Source organism: Cuculus canorus, chromosome 1 (genome assembly GCF_017976375.1).
Source record: "Cuculus canorus isolate bCucCan1 chromosome 1, bCucCan1.pri, whole genome shotgun sequence".
Classification (NCBI taxonomy): Eukaryota; Metazoa; Chordata; class Aves; order Cuculiformes; family Cuculidae; genus Cuculus; species Cuculus canorus.
This window is the reverse complement of record NC_071401.1, coordinates 32865291-32889876: the sequence shown is the minus strand read 5'-3', so window position 1 is coordinate 32889876 and position 24586 is coordinate 32865291. Positions and strand designations below refer to the sequence as shown.

The 24586-nt window shown below is 44.5% G+C and overlaps 2 protein-coding genes across 6 annotated transcripts in view; one reads left to right on the top strand and one right to left on the bottom strand.

Annotated features, from left to right (window-relative positions):
- Positions 1-632: 632 nt before the first annotated feature.
- On the bottom strand, positions 633-23847 carry MTRF1 (mitochondrial translation release factor 1). 3 transcript variants are annotated; one of them, XM_054058234.1, is made up of 11 exons: positions 17551-17708; positions 16787-16923; positions 14224-14682; positions 10370-10461; positions 9447-9528; positions 9108-9215; positions 8844-9016; positions 7562-7679; positions 6237-6373; positions 3978-4076; positions 634-1117 (listed from the first exon to the last, which is right to left on the bottom strand). In XM_054058234.1, exons 3-11 carry the CDS (start codon positions 14657-14659, stop codon positions 995-997), a joined length of 1368 nt encoding a protein of 455 aa, XP_053914209.1. In that variant the 5' UTR covers positions 14660-14682; positions 16787-16923; positions 17551-17708; the 3' UTR covers positions 634-994. The 3 variants fall into 3 exon arrangements, with proteins under 3 accessions (XP_053914224.1, XP_053914209.1, XP_009556073.2); XM_054058249.1 differs by lacking the exons at positions 16787-16923; positions 17551-17708 and adding an exon at positions 23827-23847 and having other exon boundaries at positions 633-1117; XM_009557778.2 differs by lacking the exon at positions 16787-16923 and having other exon boundaries at positions 17551-17679.
- Positions 23590-24586, top strand: part of NAA16 (N-alpha-acetyltransferase 16, NatA auxiliary subunit) — a 67913-nt gene continuing 66916 nt past the window's right edge. For all 3 annotated transcript variants that reach the window (XR_008448460.1, XM_009557777.2, XM_054058222.1), the window contains exon 1: positions 23590-23844. Coding sequence is in view for 2 of the 3 variants with exons in the window: in XM_009557777.2 (XP_009556072.2) it covers positions 23791-23844 (54 nt within the window). In the remaining variant the exon portion in view is untranslated. The remainder of the gene's footprint in view (positions 23845-24586) is intronic.

Genomic DNA, 24586 nt, shown 5'->3' with positions numbered 1-24586 from the left:
AAGAGGAGGCTGAGGGGAGACCTTATTGCTCTCTACAACTACCTGAAAGGAGGTTGTGGAGAGGAGGGAGCTGGCCTCTTCTCCCAAATGACAGGGGACAGGACAAGGGGGAATGGCTATTGGGCACTGGCAGAGGCTGCCCAGGGAGGTGGTTGAGTCACTTTCCCTGGAGGTGTTAAGGGATGGGTGGACGAGGTGCTGAGGGGCATGGTTTACGGAGTGTTAGGGATGGTTGGACTCGATGACCCAGTGGGTCCCTTCCAACCTACTGATTCTATGACACTATGAACTCGTTTTTTCTGATAACAAGTAGGGAGCTGCCTGTTCTTACTGCTAAACCCCTTCTAGAAGGTCATCAACTTAATCTGAAAGTAGAACATGCTTTTATACCCTGTTGCAGCTTGTGGTCCAGACCTGCCCCTAAGCTGGCCCAAGAACGGCTGGAAGAAAGATGACAAGCTTCCTTTTTGAGATCCTGCCCCCCTGCCCAAGATCGCTCCCTTTGCTTTTGTATATTCACTCTAAAAAAAAAAAATAGAGCATCACAATACAGAGTTCTTTTTCAGGGACATTTAGGAAGTTCACCCAATGAATGGATAAAAGTATTCATAAGATCAGATTCTGGACTATGGGGAGCTTGCGTTCTTTCACCCGGAGAGGAGCATCTCCCATCCCCCAAACAAATCTTGCACTGTGCGCTATTTCTTCTGATCCACCACCATGATTCTCTGTCTTTCCAGCTGCAACATCGACATGAGAAGGACCATCTCAACAAAGCCACACTGCCAAGACAGAAGGTCTGTGCACAAAGTACTCCAAGCTCGTTTGGTTCTCCTATGGCTGCTGTAACACATTTGTATTTGCACCAAAATACGTGAAAGTGCAGGATCACACACTGAAAAACAGAGGCATAGATTTTAATGACTCTAACAAATGCATCCATTTTATATTGTTACTGAACACAACATTCCTACTTTAACTCTACACAAGGTCTTCAGCAGCCTCCTCCTTCCAAGGCCTGCAAATTTTCCAGATACTCGGTGACAGCCTCTATCTCTGCAAACTCCAGGACTTCGTTGATAAGCCTATCCAGTGCTTCTTTCCCACTTAAAATTTCCTATGAAAAAAAAAAAGCCACAGACAAAAGCATTACAGGCTGCACATCAGTATTATTCCGGAATGCTGACTCCTCAAATGAGAAGCTCCTGGAATGCGCTTGGCCTCGAGTCTTATCTTAGTGCATCCACACACCTGTCTGTGTGGCTCCCCCACGTGAAAGCAACATGGCGTGGCGCACAGCGGCGACACTTGTGCTGCCTGCCTCTGAAATCCATGTTGATTCCCTGCCACACTTTCACATAATCCATGTATTTGTACTCATAGGACGAGGGGGAATGTATAGTATGAACTGGAGAGGGGCAGATTTAGGCTAGACATAAGGAAGAATTTCTTCACCATGAGAGTGGTGAGGCACTGGCACAGGTTGCCCAGGGAAGCTGTGGATCCCTGGAGGTGTTCAAGGCCAGGTGGGATGGGGCCTTGGGCAGCCTGGTCTGGTGGGAGGTGTCCCTGCCCATGGCAGGGCGGTTGGAACTGGATAATCTTTAAGGTCCCTTCCAACCCAAACTATTCTATGATTCTATTATTTCATAAAAATCCTAGCAAGAACAATCCAGGACTGAGGGGTCAAATACAAATACTGTTGCTCATGCCAAGAATTAGTTTATTTTGTTATGCAGTTGGTGGTTTCAGTTTCACTCATGGAAAGAAACAAGTTCTCAACATGAAGTAACTGAAAAGCTTGACTAATGAAAGTAATTTTTATACAGTCATGGAACTTCTTCCCATTCTCCTCCATCATGGTGTTTGCACAATTATTTCTCACTCCATTAAATATAAACTGCTCCAAGTTGTGCATGCCCTGTGATCTCTGGGTTACCAGTGGGTGAAGTTACCACCACCCACTACTCTGAAGTTCAAAAAGCATTACTTCTTATGTAACAGCACTTATCATAGAATCATAGAATGGTTTGGGTTGGAAGGGACCTTAATGATCATCCAGATCCAACCCCCCTGCCATGGGCAGGGACCTTACACTTAAGAGTAAACCAGATTCCTAAACCAAACTAATGAAGGGTCACCTCAAACTTTGTCTGAAAATTCAAATTTTCATTAATTCAGTGCAGGAAAATGCTTTATTAGATATTTGTTTCCCTGTAAAAATAAAACAATAAAAAGATTCAAGTCATATCAAAACATTTACTCAGAAATACAACATCAGGTAATTCTAAAATTAAAGCACTCGATTTCCATTTCTTTGAACTGACGCCTGCCTGTAAAAGATTTTCGCCTGCCTGTAAAAGATTTTCTTTGTTCACTCCATCATTAGGAAGAGGAAAGATTTGCTTAACAAAAAAGTCCTCTGTGTCAGGTTTTTCTTTTGGATGTAGTAAGCTTCAAGAATTCCAGACACCACTCGCTCAGTTTGGCTGAGGGGCGCACAGAGTTCACTGAGGACCACATGCTTGATCACTTTCCACTTACACAGTAGGAGAAAAAGCAGACAGAGAAGCAGCCCAACAAGTTACATCCTGTGCCAGTCATCTTTAACCCTACTCTATCATAAGGTAAGAAAGAAAGTTTAAGCTTTCTAAATACACAGTGTTCTGTCAAAGCAAAACTCGCTACACTGGCCAACCGCGTCCCGGGCTGCATCAAAAGCAGTGTGGCCAGCAGGGCAAGGGAGGTGATTCTGCCCCTCTGTTCCTCTCTTGTGAGACCTCACCTGGAGTATTGTGTCCAGTTCTGGAATCCTCAACGTAAGAATCATAGAATCACTAGGTTGGAAGGGACCCACTGGGTCATCGAGTCCAACCATTCCTAACACTCCGTAAACCATGTCCCTCAGCACCTCATCCACCCATCCCTTAAACACCTCCAGGGAAGGTGACTCAACCACCTCCCTGGGCAGCCTATTACAGTGCCCAATGACCCTTTCCATGAAAAATTTTTTCCTGATATCCAGCCTGAACTTCCCCTGGTGGAGCTTGAGGCCATTCCCCCCTGTCACTTGGGAGAAGAGGCCAGCTCCCTCCTCTCCACAACTTCCTTTCAGGTAGTTGTAGAGAGCAATAAGGTCTTCCCTCAGCCTCCTCTTCTCCAGGCTAAACAACCCCAGCACTCCCAGCCGCTCCTCATAAGACTTATTCTTCAGCCCCCTCACCAGCTTTGTTGCTCTTCTCTGGACACGCTCCAAGAAGGACATGGAGCTGTTGGAACAGGTCCAGAGGAGGCTACAAAGATGATCAGAGGGCTGGAGCACCTCCCATACAAGGACAGCCTGAGAGAGTTGGGGTTGTTCAGCCTGAAGAAGGGAAAGCTTCAAGGAGACCTTATAGCGACCTTCCAGTACCTGAAGGGGCTACAAGAAAGCTGGAGAGGGACTATGTACAAAGGCATGTAGTGAAAGGACAAGGGGCAATGGGTATAAACTGGAGGGGGCAGATTTAGGCTGGACAGAAGGAGGAACTTCTTCTCCATGAGAGTGGTGAGGCACTGGCACAAGTTGCCCAGGGCTGCCCCATCCCTGGAGGTGTTCAAGGCCAGGCTGGATGGGGCCTTGGGCAGCCTGGTCTGGTGGGAGGTGTCCCTGCCCATGGCAGGGGGGGTTGGAACTAGATGATCTTCAAGGTCCCTTCCAATTCAAATCATTCTATAATCTGATTTCCTCATATATATGTAAAATTGTTTTCACAAGGTTTAACTTTTCTTCCTATGGTACACTTGAGTACCTGTCCTGGTTTTGGCTAGGATAGAGTTAATTTTCTTGTTAATAGCTGCTACAGTGCTGTGTTTTGGATTAAGTAGGCAATAATGTTGATAACACACTCATGTTTTAGTCTGCTAAGTAGTGTTTATACTAAGTCAAGGACTTTTCAGCTTCCCATGCCAGCACAAAGCACAGAAGAACTCATTACCTTGATATTGCGTGCATCATACGGGATCCTGTGGTCAGTGACTCTGTCCTGGGTGAAGTTATAAGTTCGAATTCTCTCTGACTGGGCTCTTGTTCCCAACTGTAAGGAAGCAACAAAACCAAATTCTACTACTTCGTGCTTAAAAAAAAAATAAATCAGCTACTACTCTGATACTGAAAAAAGTGACCACTGCTTAGATGGAACTTAACTGTACTTTTGCTTCAATCAAAATATTCCACTTATTGTATCAACTCTAGAACAGAATAAATTTTAAAGGATCGGCCTCTTTCACCTACAAACCTAGTGGTCACTGACTTAGCCTTTTTTTTTTTAATATTGTGGCACTACTAAACTGTATTATTTGTGATTCTGTGTCACAGACATAGTTTTTCCACCCTCCAGTCAATTTCTGTTGCAACTCTGGAACTGGAAAAGTTACATAACTCTCAAACATCATATAAGGCAAGAGCTGCATCTATGTGTGTCCGTATGTGAAAAAAATGTGTTTTTCTTTCTTTGTGGGGGGCTGTAGTTCCCACAGAAGATAATGCGAGTGGGCACCATTGATAACAGGAGCAGCACAGCCAACATGTGGCAGAGCAGTTCCTCTAACATTTGGCTGTCAGGAATTAGCACTGAAATAGGCTTAAATCGAGACAATGAACAGTAGTCCTCTAGTGGTAAAGCGCAAGAGCACAAGCAGTTCCCAAAATTTTAAAACAGAAATCCCAATGTAGCATTGTTGGGGGTTAAACACTTTAATGAAATGGAGAATCAAACGCCAAAAGCTGCTTAGAGAAATGGCCTCAAGTTGTGCCACAGTAGGTTCAGGTTGGACATAAGAAAAGTTTCTTCACTGAAAGGGTCATTGGGCACTGGCAGAGGCTGCCCAGGGAGGTGGTTGAGTCACCATTCCCAGAGGTGTTTAAAAGATGGTAGATGAGGTGCTCAGGGATATGGTTTAGCTGTGGACAGGTACGGTTGGACTTGACAATCTCAAAGGTCTTTTCCAACCAGGCAATTCCATGATTCTAAACATGTGTCTGCTTCAACAGGGTTTTTTAAAAATTTCACCTGCACCCATATGTATATTTCAGAACAAGGAACTGGTTGAATATATTCTGAAACATTAGGAAAGAGAAGATATTTTTGCCCGTTTTTCTGTAGTATTCATATAAATGTACATCCACATCCTTTATGCAGCTTTGAAGACTCTCAAGATATAATTAATAGCAGCAGATTTAGACTAGACATAAGGAGGAATTTCTTCACGATGAGGGTGGTGAGGCACTGGAACAAGTTGCCCCGGGAAGTTGTGGCTGCCCCATCCTTCAAGGCCAGGTGGGATGGGGCCTTGGGCAGCCTGATCTGGTGGGAGGTGTCCCTGCCCACTGCAGGGTGGTTGGAACTAGATGATCTTTAAGGTCCCTTCCAACCTGAATTGTTCTATGATTCTATGCATGGCTCACCGTTTACAGTGACTGAGTTAATAATTTGTAGGAACAATACATTTAAATGCACCTTGAAATAAGCGAATGAATAGCTAAGCTGGAAACTCTAGAGTACTGAGTAATTCTGTAATTCTGAAGTATTTTGATTCCTGTTGACCATTGTTAAGTTTGCACCACAAATGGGAAAATACTCAAAAGAACAGGAAAAGAGGGAGAGCACATTTCAAGGGAAAAACACACTTTGCAGCATAACTTGAGGAAAGTCACTTATCAAAGTTGTTTCTTCCATAAAAAGTTACCTAAACCATAGCAAATAAACCATTACCTAACTGTGAAGTGACAGTACTGTTTATATACTTGTTTCTTTCAAAAGCTCTGTATGATCTTACCAAACACTTTGGCTTATAAACAGGTTAAAATACAGCTCTCAGAGCTTCTGATCCTAGTTTTCATGGAGAACAACTCTTTACTGCTCCTCTGACTAAATAATTCTGGCCTTAATACAGGGATTCAATACAGGATGTTAAGGGTTGCCTTTTGGATAGTTCCAGACATACTCTTTGGACTCTTTTCTCTCTGTCTACAGTTAATTCTTTTTCTTTGCCCAAGATATCTACACTACAATTTAAGTGGGATAAGTAAAACCAGACTTGCCATTTTAAAGCAGATTAATATACAAGATTCTCCTTTGTACTCACACCGGGTCAGACACACATGCCTGCTTGTCAGTCACTGTCACTCAATAAGACCAGAAACAAATCTGCAGCATAGCAACTCTCTCCAAATTTCAGCAATCGCATGTTCTCACCTGCAGTTTTCTGGCACTCTGCTCTTGACTTAGTTGTTTTTCAATGACCTGCTGGTACAGCTTAGCTCTCAGTGTCCGCAGAGCTATTTCCTTGTTTATCTGCTGTGACCGCTCCTGCTGGCACTCAACCGACAGTCCTTTGCAGAGGGATTCAAGAGAGCTCAGATCAAAAGCCCATTATAACAAAGAACAAACAAGCGAAATTAATTCAAACCCATGAGGCAAATGAAACCTAGAGTGCTGGCCTTTCAGCTGTAGGATAAAAAGTCATTTTAACATGCTGGCCAGAACCATTAGTATGGTTTCAAACTCTTCACAGCTGCACCAGGGGCTTTGTTCAGCGCTACAGAAAAGTGAGCGCTATATTAAAACGTCATGAAGCAAACAAGCTTCTGACATTGCCTCCAGGAAAGGGTTCACTCCAACTAGATATCACCTGTTAAAAATGTAATACAGAAGCATGTTTAACACAGTGCAACACAAGTTTTCAAAGTCTTAGTTTAGATAAGCTCTTGGAGACTGGAAAATTTATTGTTTTAGCAGAAAAGGGTGTCTAAAACAGTACTGGAGATTCTGAAACTTAATTATGAACCATGAAATAAAGTAAAATAATGGTCTTTAAAAGAAGTTTAGTATTTATTTTTACTTTTTATTTTATTTCTGAAATAAAATGGCCTCTAGGAAACAGCTGTTTTCAGGTCACTACTGGAATTTCCTGTGCCTAAAGGGATTCTGCATCTGGACCGATACAAGCACCTCGAATTTCAATAAAAACAAGTGCTGAGAAAGATGGAGTGGTGAGTCTTTACACTACCTTCCATCAGCCCACATTTTCTTTACTATTCAATATACAACGCTATTACCTAGTACTGAGGGAAACCATTCGAGTCTCCTTTTTTCTTGGTTTTCCAACTACATGGATTCCAACACGGGGCACCTTCAGGTGCCAATGGCCATTATTCCCGAAGGTACAGTGCACCCAGCATGAGTTATTTACATTTTCCATCCCATCCCTGCAGCCCCCCATTTGTTCTTTCATCCTTCAAAGACAGTGTATTCATAAAACACTCCCTCTGAAGACAAAACTGGCACCATAGAAATATGCTGCCCACAGTGCCACTGGCACGCATCCCTTTTCTCACACATTGCCCTTCTAGAAGAGGGGCCGGATGGAGAGGGGCAGGACAAAGAGGGGCTCCCTCCTTTGTCAGGTGTAAGGCCCAACCCTGCAAACTCCCTCAAGGAGACGACTTGCAGAATCACAAGCTTTCTCTTCAGGATGCAGATTTAGGGTGATTAGAAGTACAAAATACAGCCAGGCTTACCTGTGGGGAGGTGTACAATTCTCACAGCACTGTCAGTTTTGTTAACGTGTTGCCCTCCTGCTCCTTTGGCCCTGAATGTATCTATATGCAAATCTTTGGGATCCACTTTAATATCGACCTGGAATCAAAGAAAATTACTATACTCTGCTCATCCTAAAGCTATTTTGAATGTCAATGATTCTTGGCATAGAAAAAAAAAAAAAAATCACTCCTCAAAAAATTGCTCCTTTACAATAGTTCCTCAGAAACAGCTATAATCATTACCTCTGCAAAGCAAGTAATGCTTTAAATATTTCACTTATTTTTTCAAGCTCTCACTCAAGGTCCTTCACAAAACAGAGTGAGTGAATGAGTGAGTGAGAGAGAAAGTGAGAGACAGAGAGACAAAGAAAAATCAACAACTTTTTGTAAAACCACTAGCTTTGGCAGAGAGATGAAGAAATAAAGAAGCAAAAACTACTTCTAAACAGCAGCGAAAGCATCTTGTTCTTGAGTCAAGCCTGAATGATTCTTGCAACAGTGCCCAAAAACATCTCACTGAGGAAGAAATGGGTGTACCCAGATGCAAGCAAGGACTAGAAATATGAGTCCATGATGTCCTGGACCATAGTCTGAGCTCAGCACATGGTAAAGGAACATTCAGACCTGATCAATGTTGCAAGGAAAGCATTACAAGAAAGAAGAACTTCCAGAGAAAGCCTACAGTATCTGGTTTTGTTTATCTTGCATGTAAATCGCTGCTTTAAGTGAGAACTATAGCTATCAGTGAGATCTCAGAAAGGCTAGATGACTTGCACTTGTTCCAATTCAAAGCAGACTGTCCTTGATTTAACAGAGAAGGACACTGATAATTTAAATAAAACAAAAAAATCAAAAGCACCTGCATAATCACTTTATGATACAACACTCAATATTTTTTTGGCTATATTCCCTGTCTTAATACATGACATAATTTAAAATTGGCATACTCGCAGTAGCCGGCTTTGCAAGTGTTGGGGCTGGAATACTCACTGAAATGATCAATGATTTACATGCCATTACAGATAACAGCAAATCACTGCAAAGTTGCTTCTGAGTTAAAAAAGTAAGGCGCAGAGCCAAGCACTATCACCTTCCAGAGCCAGAGAACTTGTGGTTCACTTGCTAAGACTTGCACAAAGTACTTGGCTATTGAAAAAAATCCCAAACCAGCAGCTAACATGGCTTTAAATAACACGTACTCCAATGTCCAAACAGGCGAGCAGGGATACACCGCCTTACGCCCCTGATCAAGTTAGTTTACCTCCTCTGGCTGAGGGAGGACAATAACAGACATTGTCCCAGTGTGAATACGCTGCATTCTTGATGACAGACCCGTCTCAGGGATTCGCTGGACTCGATGAGTCCCTCCTTCATATTTCAGATGCCTGTAGACATCATCTCCTGAAATATGAGCAGCAGCATGATGCAACCCACCTAGAGAGACAGATGATATGTGACAAATATAGCACAAAACCACTGCTTTGAATTTCATTGTCTTGGTGGAATGTCTGAAGAACTACTGTACCGATCTCAGCCGGCGTATAGTTCACAATGTCAAACGTCCAGCGTTTGTAGTCAGCATAGTTCTGGTACATCTCAAACATTTCTTTGGTGAACTGCTGGCAGATGTCTCCTAAAAATATAAAGGTGTTATACCATAAATAGCAGTTCCCAAAACAGCAGTCACCAGTTTTTAGATTTAGCTGGGACTCTAACCACAGCCATTAGAGAGACTAACGCTCTTCTTTGGAAAATATTACTTTATACCATTAAAGTATAAAAAGGCATTAAGAGTAACTCATAAAAGGTTTAATAACTTTGGATGGAGGTTTGAAATAATCTTTACTGCAGGGACTTTCCTGACCTCCAGTTGTTCTGCCAGCAGTCACTTCTAATATGACATGACTTCTATCATATTTTTCCTTTGGCACTAGGAGCTGGAAAAGCTGAAAAGGAGAAAAAAAAAAAAAAAAAAAGGTGTCATTATCTCCTTCACGACTCTGTATTTCTTCTTAGTAAAATTTACAGCCATCCTTCACAATCGTCACAGCTTGAGTGCACACAACCGGTGATTTCTTTTGGCAAACTAATAAGTAGGACTAAAAGCTATCCACTAGCCATTGCACCTCAGTGCAGGCGGAGTGGAAACAGTATACGCTGGCGTACCCACAGCAGATCTAGCTGAAAATTTGGTCCCACAAAGTCAGGTGCCAGGTCACCCACTCCAGCCCCAACTACCTATGAATACAAAGTTATTCGCAGTAACTCAGCCAATCATTAATCTTCTTTTCAAGAAATCACTGTTTCACATTATCTTGATCTGAACACAGAAATCAGCTGAGGCACAGAGGTCTCCATTGAATTGTTTCAGTTTTTCTGCTTATAATTAATTTCCCCACTTGTTGGGTGCTGTCAGCTGAAGAGAAAATGAAAGACCGCAAATTCCAATCAGAAATCTTTCAAGAATGCATGCTGCGCTGCCACAAACAGTTACTAGGATGTCACATCAAGTCTCAATAGCAAAGCCTCACACTTTTTTAATCTTCTTCAGCATTTGCAGCCAGGCAAGCAAGCAAGCGAAAATGACTAAAATAATAACCTCGTAAGGCACAATTGTCAGTAAGAAGCTTACTAATAATTAATGTTGCCACTTCTTTTCAGGGAGAACAGAAAACCCAGACTTCTGTGTCATTAAATTCAAGTGTCAGAATCTATTGTTAAGATCACAAAGAAATATTTTGCTGACAACTTTATTTACGCAGCCATATAATTTTACCTCAGGCTCACCTTTCTGCACAACGTGTTGATTCTTTTATCCACCGTTTCCTTCTCTTCTAAGGCAAGCTCTAGAAGTTGTTTCTCATCTCTGCTCTCTAGCTCTAAATTCAACAGGAACAGATGTTAGCTGATCTCACCTAGCTTGGAGCAAACTGTAATACAGCTGACCAATGCCATGCACTGCAGCACATAAAAGCTTGCAGTTGCATTTTACCAGCATGAAATATCAAAGAAGAGCAGCCCAAGCCAGGATGTATATGATTTCAGGTGTGCCAGATGGAGCAGTGGATAACTCACCTCTTAATCTCTACTTTATGGCTCAAAAGCCTGAAGTAGATGTCAGTCCTACCTGACAGTCACTCAGCTCTCAGTTAAACTAACGTTATGGCACACAGATTGATAGTCCAAGCATAAAGCCACAAATGGGTTTGAAAAAAATAGGTCAAAATCACACTTGCAGACAAGAAGGGCCTCAGTTTTCCTTTTTACAATTCTTCATGCAACAAAACTTTTTGTTTCTAGACTTGCTGAGAAGCACCCACATGTTCAACAATTTGTAGGCAACTTGTTAAGGTGAGCACTACAAATAATGCTCTTCTGATAATAATAAGGTTTCTAACTTTCTGCCTCATGCTATTCAAGGGATTAATGAGGCGTGGGAGCTATAGATGCAAGCCAACAGGATGTGGGAGACCTCACTTTGACTCTTTGCTCTGCTTAAAGAGATTGTGATTTCCATCCACTCTGTCCAGCACGTGAGACCACAATCTGGAGTACCGTGTGCAGCTTCGAGCTCCCCAGTAGAAGAAAGGCATGGAAATGCTGCAATGAGTCTAGCTGAGACCCACCAAGACGGCAAAAGATGTATGAGAAGAGGCTGAAAAGACCATGTCTGTTCAGCCTTAAGAAAAGCATGAGGAGGGGAGGTTTTACTGTTGCGTATACCTAACAGAAAGACATCAAAAAGATGGAGACAGACTCTGTGTGCCATGATAAAAGGGGACATAAGTTGGAATACGGGAAATTTTGGTTAGATATTAGAAGTATTTTCACCCTAAGGGTGGTCAGGCACTGCAACAGGGGCTCTGAGAGGTTCTACAATTTCTACCTTTGAATATGTTCCAAACTCAACCCGACCAAGGCCCTGGGCAACCTGCTCTAACTGGTACTGCTTTGTGTAGGACATTAGATCAAATGACTTTCAGAAGCCCCCTTCAAACTAAACTATTTGATGATTCTTTGATTAGTTTGCTCCCTGCAATGTTTTAGAACATACTACCAAGCTAGGGAATGTTTTCAGGTAAAGCTAGCAGAAGCTCCAAATCTTTTCTGCTATGGAGGCTCCAGTTTGCAAGAAAAACACTGATCACTTAGCATTAGATTATGCACTAAGCAGACAGAAAAGAGTTGGAAGTAAACTGGAAAACTTGCCACTGCCAAAATAGGTAGCACCCTCTCCTTCTCTATTTTCTTCCCACTGTTCTACCAGCTGAGGAGTGGCTCTGAAAGTAAACCAATCAGAAAGTAAACCAATTCAGCTCACCAGAAGAAAACAAAAGGTTTGATTAAAAAAAAAAAGTATGTATTTTACCATGTCAAATTGAACGAGATTTGATTTACAACTGGACAATTACCAGCACAAATGGAGGGGGGGGGGGCGGGGGGAAGACAGCTTTGAACAGCTGGGAGTGACAGCAATAGAAGAAAGTGAAAAAGACGAGGAGAAAGTCTTAGGCCTTCTGGCCAGCATGGAAACCATAGGTTTGCCACAGGGGCAGCATAAAACCAGACACTCAATAGCTGAATGCATGTCCTGGCCTTGCATGACCAGTTGCCTGAGCTCTGGAATCTGTGGCAGGAATCAAAGCCAGGCACAAGGACCACGGGCTCCACATCGCTGGGCATGGGCAGCAGCAGCTCCTCTGTATCACAGTTATTAATTTATGACCCAGGCCTTTTTTTGCTTAAATAAAAGATATCAGATCAACACTTGAACCTGGCATCCCCTGTATGTAAGGCAAGAACCGTATAAATTTCCCTACCAGTATGTCACAACAAAAAAAAAAAGCTCCTTCTGACTCAAAAGGCTTCTAACTGGTCCAAAAAGCATCATTATTGATTAGTCAGATAAAGAGTATCAAATCAACTACTGCCAGCAGAGATGAAAGAATGGTCTGGTGGTGATCAATGTGTTTGAGGTTCAAAGTACTGGTGTTCCATTCCTATCTCCCTGCAAACTCAACTTTTAGGAATTCACTTCATCCGCACCATGACTCACATCACCAGCGGCAAACTGGAGAACAATATTTTTCTGCTTCACTGAATGTTGTAAATATAAAATCCTACAGCAACTATGAGGAATTTGGGTACCACAGAGAAGAGGGTCAGTTAGGCAGCTAAACGGAAAACAAAGAGCAGTCAAGTGAAGGGAACATCTGCATTTTGACACACAATTAACAGTACAGATAAAATGATTTGGCTCCATTTAATTAACTTCTTGGCTGTGATTTTCTTTCATTCTTTTCTTTTCCCTTCTTTCAACTAGAACTCACTCCATTCATCCACATCATAACTTAGGAAATTAGAAAAATTCTTCATTATATTTACTTGATACAAAAACAGGCTTTTTAAGTTGAAGTATTTATTTTCCATTTTTTTCTTAATACTTTATAATCCTTCCAAGAACATTTCTCTTTCAGAGTTCAGTTTTTGCCCCTCCTCACCTTCACTCCAATTCTTCTTTCTCCAGTGAAGGGAACTTGAGAGAACTGGAGATATAAACATTTTCAATAACCACCGTTTTTTCCAAAACCACAAACATCTATTTCCAAAAAGGAAGAGTACAAAATTTGCTACCTTTCTAAATAAGTTACATTTTACCAGCTTTATTCCCACATGGCTTTTACTGTTTTGCCAACGCCACCGCTTGGTTCTCTCTCTGAAAACCACCATGAAGCCTCATCCTCCTCCATCTACAGAGCTGGCTACCCACATGTCCTGTCCTTCGCTTTTCCCTTGCTTCAATTTGTTAATCTAAAGCCCATTCTCTCCAGGCCAATGTTTCCCTCTCTGGGCTTAATAACCTGTCGGTGTAGCAGAACAGGCAACATATTTTCTTTCCGACTGTGTGCGCTTCCTCACACTCCTAACAATGTGTTTTTTTCTCAAAATGTTGCACTATTACTTATTTTGCAAGTTCTTTTACTCCTTGTGCATTTTCTTATTCCTGAATGGTTATCAAAAACAGGGACAATTTTTGACTCTTGTTTGCCCCAACTTCTGCTGTAGCAGAGTATTGAAAAGCAGCAGCTTCTTAGACAACCACGGATTTTTATTCCTTGAAGGACTCCTCAAATATTTTCAAATAAACATTAGCTTTGCCATTCAAATTGGCAGCTGACTATTCAGGGCCTAAAGAAAGCTCATGCAATTTGTTCAGGAAGTGTCAATAAACTGGCTAGATGGAATCCCATGTTAAATAACACACGTGAAGCTTGTAGCTATCAAATGTATTGGGCTCGATATTTTTTTTTCCTTCACTTCACACCGCTCTTTGTTGTACCAAAAAATACAACCTTAAAACAAACATTTTCAAACTATTTCTGCAAGATAGATAGCCCTGAGATCCCAGACGATTCCTACTCTCCCAAGCCAACTGTATTAAGACTTCAAAGCAAAATGAAATGAGATGAAAAATGGAAGGATGTGGCTGGATGCAGAAAGCCATAGCAGCGTGCAAGCTTCCAGGAGCAGGCAGGAGCAGGGAGTGTTCCAGGGCTGGCTTAACCTTTATATAAGCTTTCCACAAAGGCTGGAAGCAAAGGCACTGTTTTGAAACAAGTAAGTAGATGTGTCCTCCTTACCTCTGCACATTGCTTCTAACTCCTGAACTTCTCCTTCAGCCTCTTTGATTTCCTGAAATGCAGCTGCAATGGGGGACAGATCGGCTTGTCTTCTCCTTAGGGTTCTTTGCTCAAAGTCAGTTATTGAGTTTGCATTTAACCGGTCACTAACCTGCTGGTATTCCTTGCTTAGTGTCTCCAGATACTTCTGCACAGACTCACGCTTCCACAAAGCGCGAGAATCCTGATGTTTTTTCCTAAGCTGAGTGTTAAAAGACAGTGCGAATCCACCTGTGTCCAAGAAAGATTTTGGCCTCCAAAATCCACCATTGTGCAGTCCCACCACATAACCTATCTTCTTTACAAAAGGAGGTAAAAGACAGCTGTGAAGTCGACCATGACAGTAGCAATTGGCAAGCAGGCTCTTGAAAAGACAAACACCTTGGAAAGGTTTCATTTTGTTTCTTATTTCTCCACCACCTGAAATTAAAAGTGGACAGGAGTTGTTATCTAGAAAAAGAAAGCATTCTACTAAAACCAAACCAAAACAAACATAAGAACTGTATCAGGCCCAAATCCCGTTCTTGATTACAGCAACACAAATGCAACTGTCACTGAAAAACTATTCCTGTTTCAGTTCTGATTTAAACTAGAAACTGTTATCAGCATCACTTTACCGACTGAGGGCTGGAAAAGGTCTCCTACCTCACCTCCTCAAACAGTTTGCTTATGCTGTGGAAAAGCTACTGCAGACGCAGTTTTATAGACACCATCTTCAATTTACCATACACCTCATTGGAAAAATCCAATCATTTCATGCCTTACCAGTAAAAGAAAAACGTTGCTTGGAGAAGACAAATCTATAGTAGAGGTGCAGAATTATATAAAGACAATGTATGCGCAGAATTAATGTGCAAAATTATACCTACTACCATAACAAAGGTATAGCTTTGGTGGGAAGACATTAACAACATCGAGCTGACGTTGCAACAGATTAGTCAATGGGACTACAATACACTTGCAATAAATTACTCACCCATACCTGTACTATGTAAGGCATGGGAACAGTGCTTTATCTCCCCTGTGCACTCCTTCCTACGATACACTTACACGTAAGTGTTATAAACATCTTCTATCCATAAAATTAGAAAGAAGCTGGTACTCTAAAATACAAACCCTATAATTTTCTGAGACACTTGGCCCACAGTTTTCCAGGACACAAGCTCCTCTTAGCTTCATTGTGCTCTAGGAAAGATCCTTTCCTCTTCATTTGGTGTCATCAACATAGCAAACTGTGCTATGAACTCTTACTGGGCTCTACAAAGTTACATGGGAATGCAAGGTTCTACCAAGAGGACAAAACTCAAATCATTCATGTTCTAGGACTGCTCACACAGAAAATGTTTAACAAATAAAGAAGCACTTTCAATACCTCTGCCAGTGCTACAATCCCATCCACGTACTGATTTTTACAAAAAAGTGGATTAAGAGAAAATGAGAACATGAAATTCTTATAACAGGATCTCCTTGAAACATACACTTCAAGTTTTCTGACACTTATTTTTTCACTCATCAGTGACAAGATCTTCTGTGCATCTTCAGGCATTTTATTAACAAATTACTGTGACATTCTAACTACTCAACTCATCCATTATCCTCATCTATTTACTGTCATCTGCTTGTACACAATGAAGAAAGAGCAAAACACAAGAAAACCAGAAGCACATCATGTTGCTTGCCTGGATGTCCGTTTTACTCCCTACAGAAGGAAAGAACCTTTATTGTACTTGTGCACCTTCCCCAGATTTGCTAGGCAGCACTACTACTAAACCCACAGCAACAACTTCAGGAGTCTTTTGATTTACAGAAAGCTCACAATACCCTTCATGGATTTTTCTAGCGACTAAAACCATCTGTAGTACAAGGATCATGTCCACTTCACCACGAACACAGTAAAATGCACAAATCATGCTCATCACCTACAATCCTCGACAAAGTTGCTCAGGGACACGCATAGACTGAATTCCAAAACACCTTATTCTGCTGATGGCACTGCAGTTGCTGCGTCAGGCCCTCATGATCCACCATTGTTTGGTCGAGTCCTAAACATCATTAACTCATTTTTAAAATATTAATGTTCTATTTTATTTTAACTAATTAATTAAATATATTAACCGTCTAATTTTTACTGTTATATGTACTCATAAGATGTACTCAAAGAATAACAAGTTTGTACTACAATTCTGCATAAGCTTTCAAAAGTGAAATTCTGGGGTTTATATGCCTGAAAAACCTGAGTAATAGCACAACACCGACCTTCAAGGAAGTCAGAAATTTCAAATTAACTTTGCTACATTAAATAAAAAAGGTATCTCCTTTTCCAGGAGATAATGCTGTGTGACACTTGGGCAGAAATAAGCACACACAATACTTTTACGAGCTATGAGCAGTAGATGACCTATTAACTGCTTTCCAAACCACATTTTAATAACTTTTTCGTTACAAAATTACCTCATGCACATCACAGATCCAAGCCAGTAAGCAAAAGTGACAACTGCAGTTGCTTTATTACAATACAACTTACCTGTTTAACTTATATAATAAAACCCCCTATAAATTCCAGACAAGAAACAATTACCGATGTTGTGACCATTTTAAGAGGTTTTACAAAGCATCTCCAACAACGTTCACTCCATGCAAACTAATTCAGACACCGAGACCCTGCAGGCAGAGGAGAGGAGGGATATTCAGTCCAAGGCCTCCAGGGTGCTCTTAGCGCACCGCTGCCTTCCCCCGCAGACCGACGGGGTTTTCAGCCGGGGGCGACTTCCATAGCTCTCCCTACTGCAAGGGGTGCGGGTTGATGGGAAGAGTGGGGTTGCAGTGCGGGCAGGAGCAGCAGGAGCAGGCAGGAACAATTCAAACAGGAAGGAAGCAGCAGGAGCAGGTGGAGCAGCCAGAGCAGCTGGAACAGCAGGAGCGGGCAGGAGCAGGAAGGAACAGCTGAAACAGGCAGCAGCAGCCGGAGCAAGCGGGAGCAGCCGAAGCGGGCGAGAGCAGGCAGGAGCAGCCAGAGCTGGCAGGAGCGGGCAGGAGCAGCTGGAGCGGGCGGAGCAGGCAGGAGCAGTAGAAGTAGGTAGGAACAGGAAGGAGCAGGCAGGGGCAGCTGAAGCAGGCAGGAGCAAACAGGAGCATCTAGGGCAGCCAAAGCAGGCACTAACAGGCTGGAGCAGGCAGAAGCAGACGGATCTGGAAGGAGACATCCGAGGCCATGAGGCAGCGGAGGGCGGCCGTGGGAGGCGGGATGTCCCCGCTCCCCAGCACCCGTGGAGGAGCTCTGACACTCACCGCCCGCACACACAGACAACGCACACGTTCCCTCTCAAAACCCGCGGCCATGGCAAACGGGAAGTGGAGCGGGAAGACTCCCAGTCCCAGCATGCCTGGCAAAAGCCACGCCTGCCGGCGCCGTGCGGCACCAGAGCAGCGGTACTCGCTCGGAAGGGTTTGACTTGTGAAACGCAAGCCCCGAAATGGGGAACAGAGAGAGCGACCTCAAAAAGACCTCTTCATTTTCGGCATCTTCTTCCCAGCTGCACTGTGACACACTCCGACCGGTCCAAAGTAGGCCACAGAGATGATCAGAGGGCTGGAACACCTCTGCTGTGAGCACAGGCTGAGAGAGTTGTTGTTGTTCAGCCTAGAGAAGAGATACCTACAAGAAAGCTATGGGGGTTCTTTTTACAAGGGCATGGAATAATAGGCTGAGGGGGTTGGCTTTAAATTGGAGAAGGGGAAGATTTAGATTAGACATTAGGAACAAATTCTTCACTATGAGGGTGTTGAGGCACTGGCACAGGTTGCCCAGGGATGTCGTGGATGCCCCATCCCTGGAGGTGTTCAAGGCCAGGTTGCATGGGGCCTTGGGCAGCCTGGTCTGGTGGGAGATGTCCCTGCCCATGGCAGGGGGCTGGAACTAGATGATCTTTTAAGGTCCCTTCCAACCCAAGCCATTCTAAGTTTGTATAAAACAACAGTAAGTTCCATTTTACGCCAAAGCTAACTCTTCAATTATTTTTAGAATTAATTATTACTATACTACTAAAGACAAACATCAGTTTTAAAATATTAAGAAACATAACCATTCAGATTATCATTATGCTAATAGGATGCAGCTTTCTAATAAGGCGTGGTTTAAAACATTCTATAGAATCACAAAATCATGGAATGGTTTCATTTGGAAAAGACCTTTAAGATCATTGAGTCCAACCATTGATCCAGCCCTGCTAAGTCTGCCACTAGACCATATGCCCAAGTATGACATTTACTCATCTTTTAAACACTTGCAGGGATGGTGACCGCCTGTGAAGCCTATTCCAATGCTTGACAACCCTTTCAGTGAAGAAATTCCTCTTAATATCCAACCTAAATCTGCCCTGGCATATCTTGAGGCCATTTCCCCTTGTCCGGTCACTAGCTAACCAGGGAGAACAGACCAACCCCTACCTTGCTACAACTTCCATTTTGGTCGTTTTAGAGAGAGATAAGGTCTCCCCTCAGTCTCCATTTCTCTAGGCTAAACAACCCCAGTTCCCTCAGATGGTCCTCATACAGTTTATGCTGTAAACCCTTAATCAGCTTTTTTGCCCTTCTCTAGACACGCTCCAGCACCTCAATGTCCTTCTTGTAGTGAGGGGCCCATAACTGAACACAGTATTTGAGGTGCAGCCTTACCTCTACCAAATACAGGGGAAAGATCAGCTCCCTATCTTCACTGACCACGCTGTTCCTGTTGCTGGCCAGGATGCTGTTGGCCACCTGGGCACACTGCTGGCTCATATTTAGCAGACTGTTAATCAACACTGCCAGGTCCTTCTCCAGGCAGCTCTACAAGTCTATGTATATACACACTTAAATAGATTATATTAAAAAGATCATACAACTACATCCTTAATTATATTTGCATTTTAAAAAGACTTAAGTAACATTGGGGTTTTATATACATGATCACCCAAAAAGCCAATTTACTTACTCTTTGCTCTGTAGGCTATAGGAGGGAAATTTATGCAGACCTAAGATGAAAATTTTTGCTGCTTGAAACTGTTCTGTGTTTCCCTTAGTGGTACCGCTTGCACTAACAGTCCTTGTTTCTTCTGAATTTTGCTTTATTTTGGTCATTTTCCTTATCTATTTTAAATTTGAGCAAGTCTAGCTCTGCTGTAAATGCTTTAAAACCCACTCCAGACAGTAACGGTTCTCACATTAAATCCTCTGAAAAAAAGCAATTATGATTCAGTTTTTATTATGCCTTGGTAGTGAGTTCTTTAACTTAACTCTAAGTTTGAAAATAGCATCATAGATCACTAGGTTGGAAAAGATCTCTTGGATCATTGAATCCAACCATTCCTGTCTGCCACTAAACCATATCCCTGAGCACCTCATCTACCCGTCTTTTAAATACCTCCAGGGATGGTGACTCAACCACCTCCCTGGGCAGCCTCTGCCAGTGCCTGATGACCCTGTTGGGGGAAATTTTTTTCCTGATATCCAGTATCCTGTAATGCTTTCTCAGCCCTTCCTACCAGGCAGTAAACCAGACAGGAACTATGTGGCCAAGACAAGGGCTGCACTCCATCCTGTCAGCAAGGTTGCCAGATATACCATCAACCACAGCACCTAGTCCATACATCTCACATTGAAAACATACAGGATATGCTCTTTCCCCATATTTACTGTATGCTTTTAGAATGCAATATGGGAATTGAGTATGAGGGATGGGAAATTCCGTTACCATCTGTTCTTCCACCTGCCTCATAGATTGCTTTGATGCATTAAAACCCACGTGGCTGAAGAAGCTGCCAATAGAGCTGGTGAGGACCACAAGTTGCAGGATGCAGGCTGTTTGGGCCTAATGCCTTCCTCAGCCACCAGAGCAGACCACAGGGACATTGGAACGTCAGGTGCAGGAGGGAAGAGTGACAGCAGAGATATGGCAAGACTTCAGGGCTTTGGGAAAAATATGGCAGTCCTGTACTAGAAAATCTGGCAATCCTAAACTGCCAGTTCCTTTAAAAGTGAGGCAAAGAAATGGCTCGCCAGACGAAACAGGTTCCAGGCTTTACAATGCACTTGGCTTAAAGGCAGGTCTCTGCCCACACAGAGGCCCTTTTTTGCACAGGGGGCCTCACTGGGTTTAACGATCTGCAACCATGGTGCCATGACTTCTCTGGACGCCGACTGATGTCATGGAGTAAAGTGAGAGCGGCAGTAAAACCACAAGTGTGTTATGATGTATGTTTCCCTTTAATATCGTTCCCTGCTTTGACCCAAAGAGTTTGTCAGGAGACTTCTGAATTCTTTCCTCTTTGAAGGAAAAACTGGTGACAGATTCATATGCGTCTTGAATACAGTCCTGTTTATTAACAAAGCTTGTAGAAAGAGCTTTGTTTTGCCCAGCACAGTGGGATTAAATGACAAGAAGTTTTCTTGACTGCGCTTCCAAACCTCACTTTCAACTACAGCTCTGCCTCCCGCCAAAGCTCCTTTGTTTATTCTCTCCCAGCTACAAACGTTTCTTTTATTGCCTCCTTGCTTTCCTTTTCTTGCTGCTTTTAACAGATTTTTAACACACATGTCTAAATGTAAATCAAACTTCTGCGTCTCATTTGCAATCTGTCTATTTTCAGACAGCATTTTTTCCAGGATTTGGAGTAGCAGGAAACAGGGACCTTTAGCGGTGAAGAAGAGCCTTATTACTTCTGACCAAAGGTTCACCTAGCACAATATTTTCCTGTTTATCCCTTAACCCAACTTGAGGTGTAACATGCTTCTTTCTAAGACAGAAAACTACAGTTCATAAAGTCAAGGCTTCAGCTACTTATAAAAAGTGCTGAATACATGCTGTGGTACAAACAGGCTGTGAAAATGATGCAGCAAAGTAAAGTCAAGTTGGCCATCCTGGACAACAGCATACCTGCTCTGCAAAAGCTGATACCGAATACAGCAGTACTACACCACAGAGCAGGAAGAACAGTGAATTTGGTACAGCGTGTTGAAAATACACATGCTGCTGTCATTGATCCAGGTGACTGACATCATTAGATGTATGCCAGAACAAAAAAAAAAGGTGAGAAATAAATAAAATAAATATATTCCCTCTACAAATAAACTTATTATAGACCACGCATCTAAACAGAACAACACCAAAACCACTCACCATCCACAAAACCAGTGACCATAAACTGATACTCAGTTAAGAACTCTGAAAGCATACACTCTACTTTAATATTCTCCTCCCCTTTGCCATTTTCATCTCAGGAGACTTCCTAAGCCTACCTCTTTCTTTTCTTTTTCCTAATTAGTAGCCACCAAGTTAGGCCACCGTCCAGGTTACTCTCTTCCAAGAAATTTTCCACTCTCTTGTTCCCTCCTTTAGCCTTGAAAGGAAAGGAACTACCATGTCCATCAGCTTCAGCAAGTCTTGTGACAAGCGAAAAACACACTACTTGGGACCCTCAGTCACACTCAGTTGTCTGCTTTATGTGTAACCAAATAAAATATGTTAAGCACAATTTTTCTAATTGGCTTTTGTTACATACTGTTGTCCACATTCTCACTTTACTGTGGGTATCTATCACGTTCATCATCCAGGATGGTAGGTGGATAAACATATTATTACAAAACTAATATCCTTGTAAAACATACCAAAATATAATTGCTATTCTAAAGGGTAATTACAGAAAGAGAGATTCTAATTGAAGTTGCGTGTTCCCTCCCCCCCCAAGACAGTCTTTTGAGTTAGTTGTAACTTTGACAGTTTAACCAGTTTTCCTTCTTAGTAAATGCCCCAGGCCATGTGGTTTTATTGTTTCTCATTGGGATTATTTTTGTTGTTGTTTCTTTAAAATTTTGCAAAGATTCATTTAGGAATGATTTCTGGGAATAACAACAAGAATTTTTTTTTCCAGAAGACCTGAAACCTCTTCTGGCAAAGGAGCCAAGCCATGAATAAACGCTTACTGTTCTAAGTGTGCACGAAAGCGCTGGGAAGTTTTACATAACCAACTGCTGAAAAAGGCAGTAATGCAACAGACGACATCCCTGCTTGCTTGAAGTCTGACTGCTAAGTTTGCTGTTGTTTCCTTTAATACCAGCTAGGGCACAGCAAGCATGCAAGCCTCTCAGGCTCTGCTGTTTACAGAGACTTTGCTCTCTTCCAACAATACCTCCCAGGCTTTCGAGCAGTCTGACTATCCAAAACACCATTCGAAGCAAGCTATTGCGATGGTGGCCTCTAGAACTGGGTTACTAGGGGCAAGGAAGCAGGGCAGCCAGCACACAAAGGAGACTTTTCTAGCCACGGCCGGGAGAGGCCCAGCACTGCAAAACCCCTCACTTCCATAGCCCCCACCTTGGAGACCTGGGTCTTGGGGAAGCAAGCGTTATTGATTTTTACACCCTCCATGGGTGGGAGCCACCTTCCCTCTCCTTCCTTCACGGCACTCCCTTCGGCAAGCAAGGCTCTCTCTCCTCATGGCTCCCCCTCCTCAGGAATCTCTCTCTCCTCAAGGCTCTCCCTTCTTAGGACTCCCGTCCTCAAAACTCCCCCTTCTCAGAGATCCCCTCCTCCGGTCTCCCTCTCTCTCTTCAGGACTCTCCCCTCTTCAAAGCTCCCCATCCTTAGGAACCCTCTCTCCTCATGGCTCTCTCCTCTCATGGCTCCCTCTCTCCCCTCATGGACCCCCCCCCCCCCCCCGCTCCGATCCCCAGGGCTCCCTCTCCTCAGGGACCCCTCTCTCCTCAGGGCTTCCACTCTTTAGGACTACCCCTCCTCCGGAATCTCCCTCCTTAAGGATTCCCCCTCGTCAGGGCTCCCTTCCTCCTCACGGATACCTTTCCTCAAGGCTCCCCCTCGCTGGGAACCCTCCCCTCCTCATGGCTCTCTCTCCTCATGGCTCCCTCTCTCCTCATAGCTTCCTCTCCTCCAGGCTCTCTCTCCTCAGGGATCCCTCTCCTTAGGAACCAGCCTCCTCAGGGCTCCCCTTTCTCAGGAATCCCCCTCCTCAAGAATTCTCCCTCGTCAAGGATCCCCTCCTCAGGGATCCTTCTCTCATCAAGGCTCCCCCCTTCCTTAGGGCTCCCTCTCTCACCAGGGATCCCCCCTCGTCAGGGATCCCCCTCCTCAACACACCTCTCTCCTCATGGCTCCTCCCCTTAAGAAACCCCACCTCCTCACGGCTCCCCCTTCCCCCGCGCCCCCCCGCTGGGCGCACACTGCCCCTCTTCCCGCACGCGGGACCGTGGCGCGCGCGCGCCGCTGTCGGTGTGTGTCCGTCCCCGTCTCCGTCTCCCCCCCCCCCCTCCCCCGTGTGCGCGTGCGCGGCGGCCCCGCGGCTGCCATTTCGCGGCGCTGGCGCGGGCGGCGCAGGCCCCGCAGCCGCAGACCCGGGGCCGCTGCTCGGGCACTCAGCCGCTCCTCCTCCCCCTCCTCCCGGCGCTTTTCCTGCCTGCCTGCCTGCCTTCCTTCCCTCGTCCCGCCCTGCTCAGCCTCCCTCCCGCCATCCGTGCCTGCCCGGGGCCGCCCGCGCGATGCCCTCCGTGCCGCTGCCGCCCAAGGAGAGCAACCTTTTCAAGCGGATTCTGGTGAGCCTCTCGCCTTTTTCCTCTCTCCCGCTTTCTTCCCGGGTGGCTTCGCCCGCTGCCGGAGTGGGCGAGGAAGGGATGCGGCGCCTCGTCCTGCTTCGCCCCCGCTCCCTTTCCTTTGTCCGGGGCCGGAAAGGGTCGGGGCTGCCGTGAGGGAACGAGGGAGGGCGGCAGGGGGGCAGCCCAGCCGCTGCCCCGCGCCGCCGTCCTCCGCCTCCTCCCCGCCGCGGGGAGCTCCGGGGCGAGACCCGGCCCGGGCGAGCTCCCATCCCATCCCGGTGTGGGACTGAGGTGCCGCCGTTCTACCCTCCCCGTCCCGGGGCAGCTCCCATCCCATTTAATCCCATCCCATCTCGCCGGGTCCCGGTGTGTAACCGGGGTGCCGCCGTTCCACCCTCCCCGTGCCGGGGGGAGTCCCTTTCCCCCGGTCCCGGTGTGGGGCTGGGGTGCCGCCGTTCCACCTTCCCTGTCCTGGGGGAGCTCCCATTTCATCACATCCCATTTCATCCCATCCCACTGGGTCCCAGGTGTGGGGCTGGAGTCCCGCCGTTCTGCCCTTCCCGTCCTGGGGGAGATCTATCCCATCCTAATCCTCCGGGTCCCGGTGTGGGCCAGCTGGGGTGCCGCCGTTCCACCTTCCCGGTCCTGAGGGAGCTCCCATTTCATCACATCTCATTTCATCCCATCCCGCCGGGTCCTGGTGTGGAGCTGGAGTGCCGCCGTTCCATCCTCCCAGTCCTGA

Excerpts from the sequence above, each read along its gene's own strand:
- MTRF1 (XM_054058249.1), bottom strand. The coding sequence starts at position 14,659 with ATGAAACCTTTCCAAGGTGTTTGTCTTTTCAAGAGCCTGCTTGCCAAT. Across the intron at positions 7,680-8,843 it reads TCCTCCCTCAGCCAGAGGAG|GTCGATATTAAAGTGGATCC; the intron begins GTAAACTAACTT and ends CTTTGATTCCAG. Across the intron at positions 1,118-3,977 it reads ATGATGCACGCAATATCAAG|GAAATTTTAAGTGGGAAAGA; the intron begins GTAATGAGTTCT and ends TTTTTTTCATAG.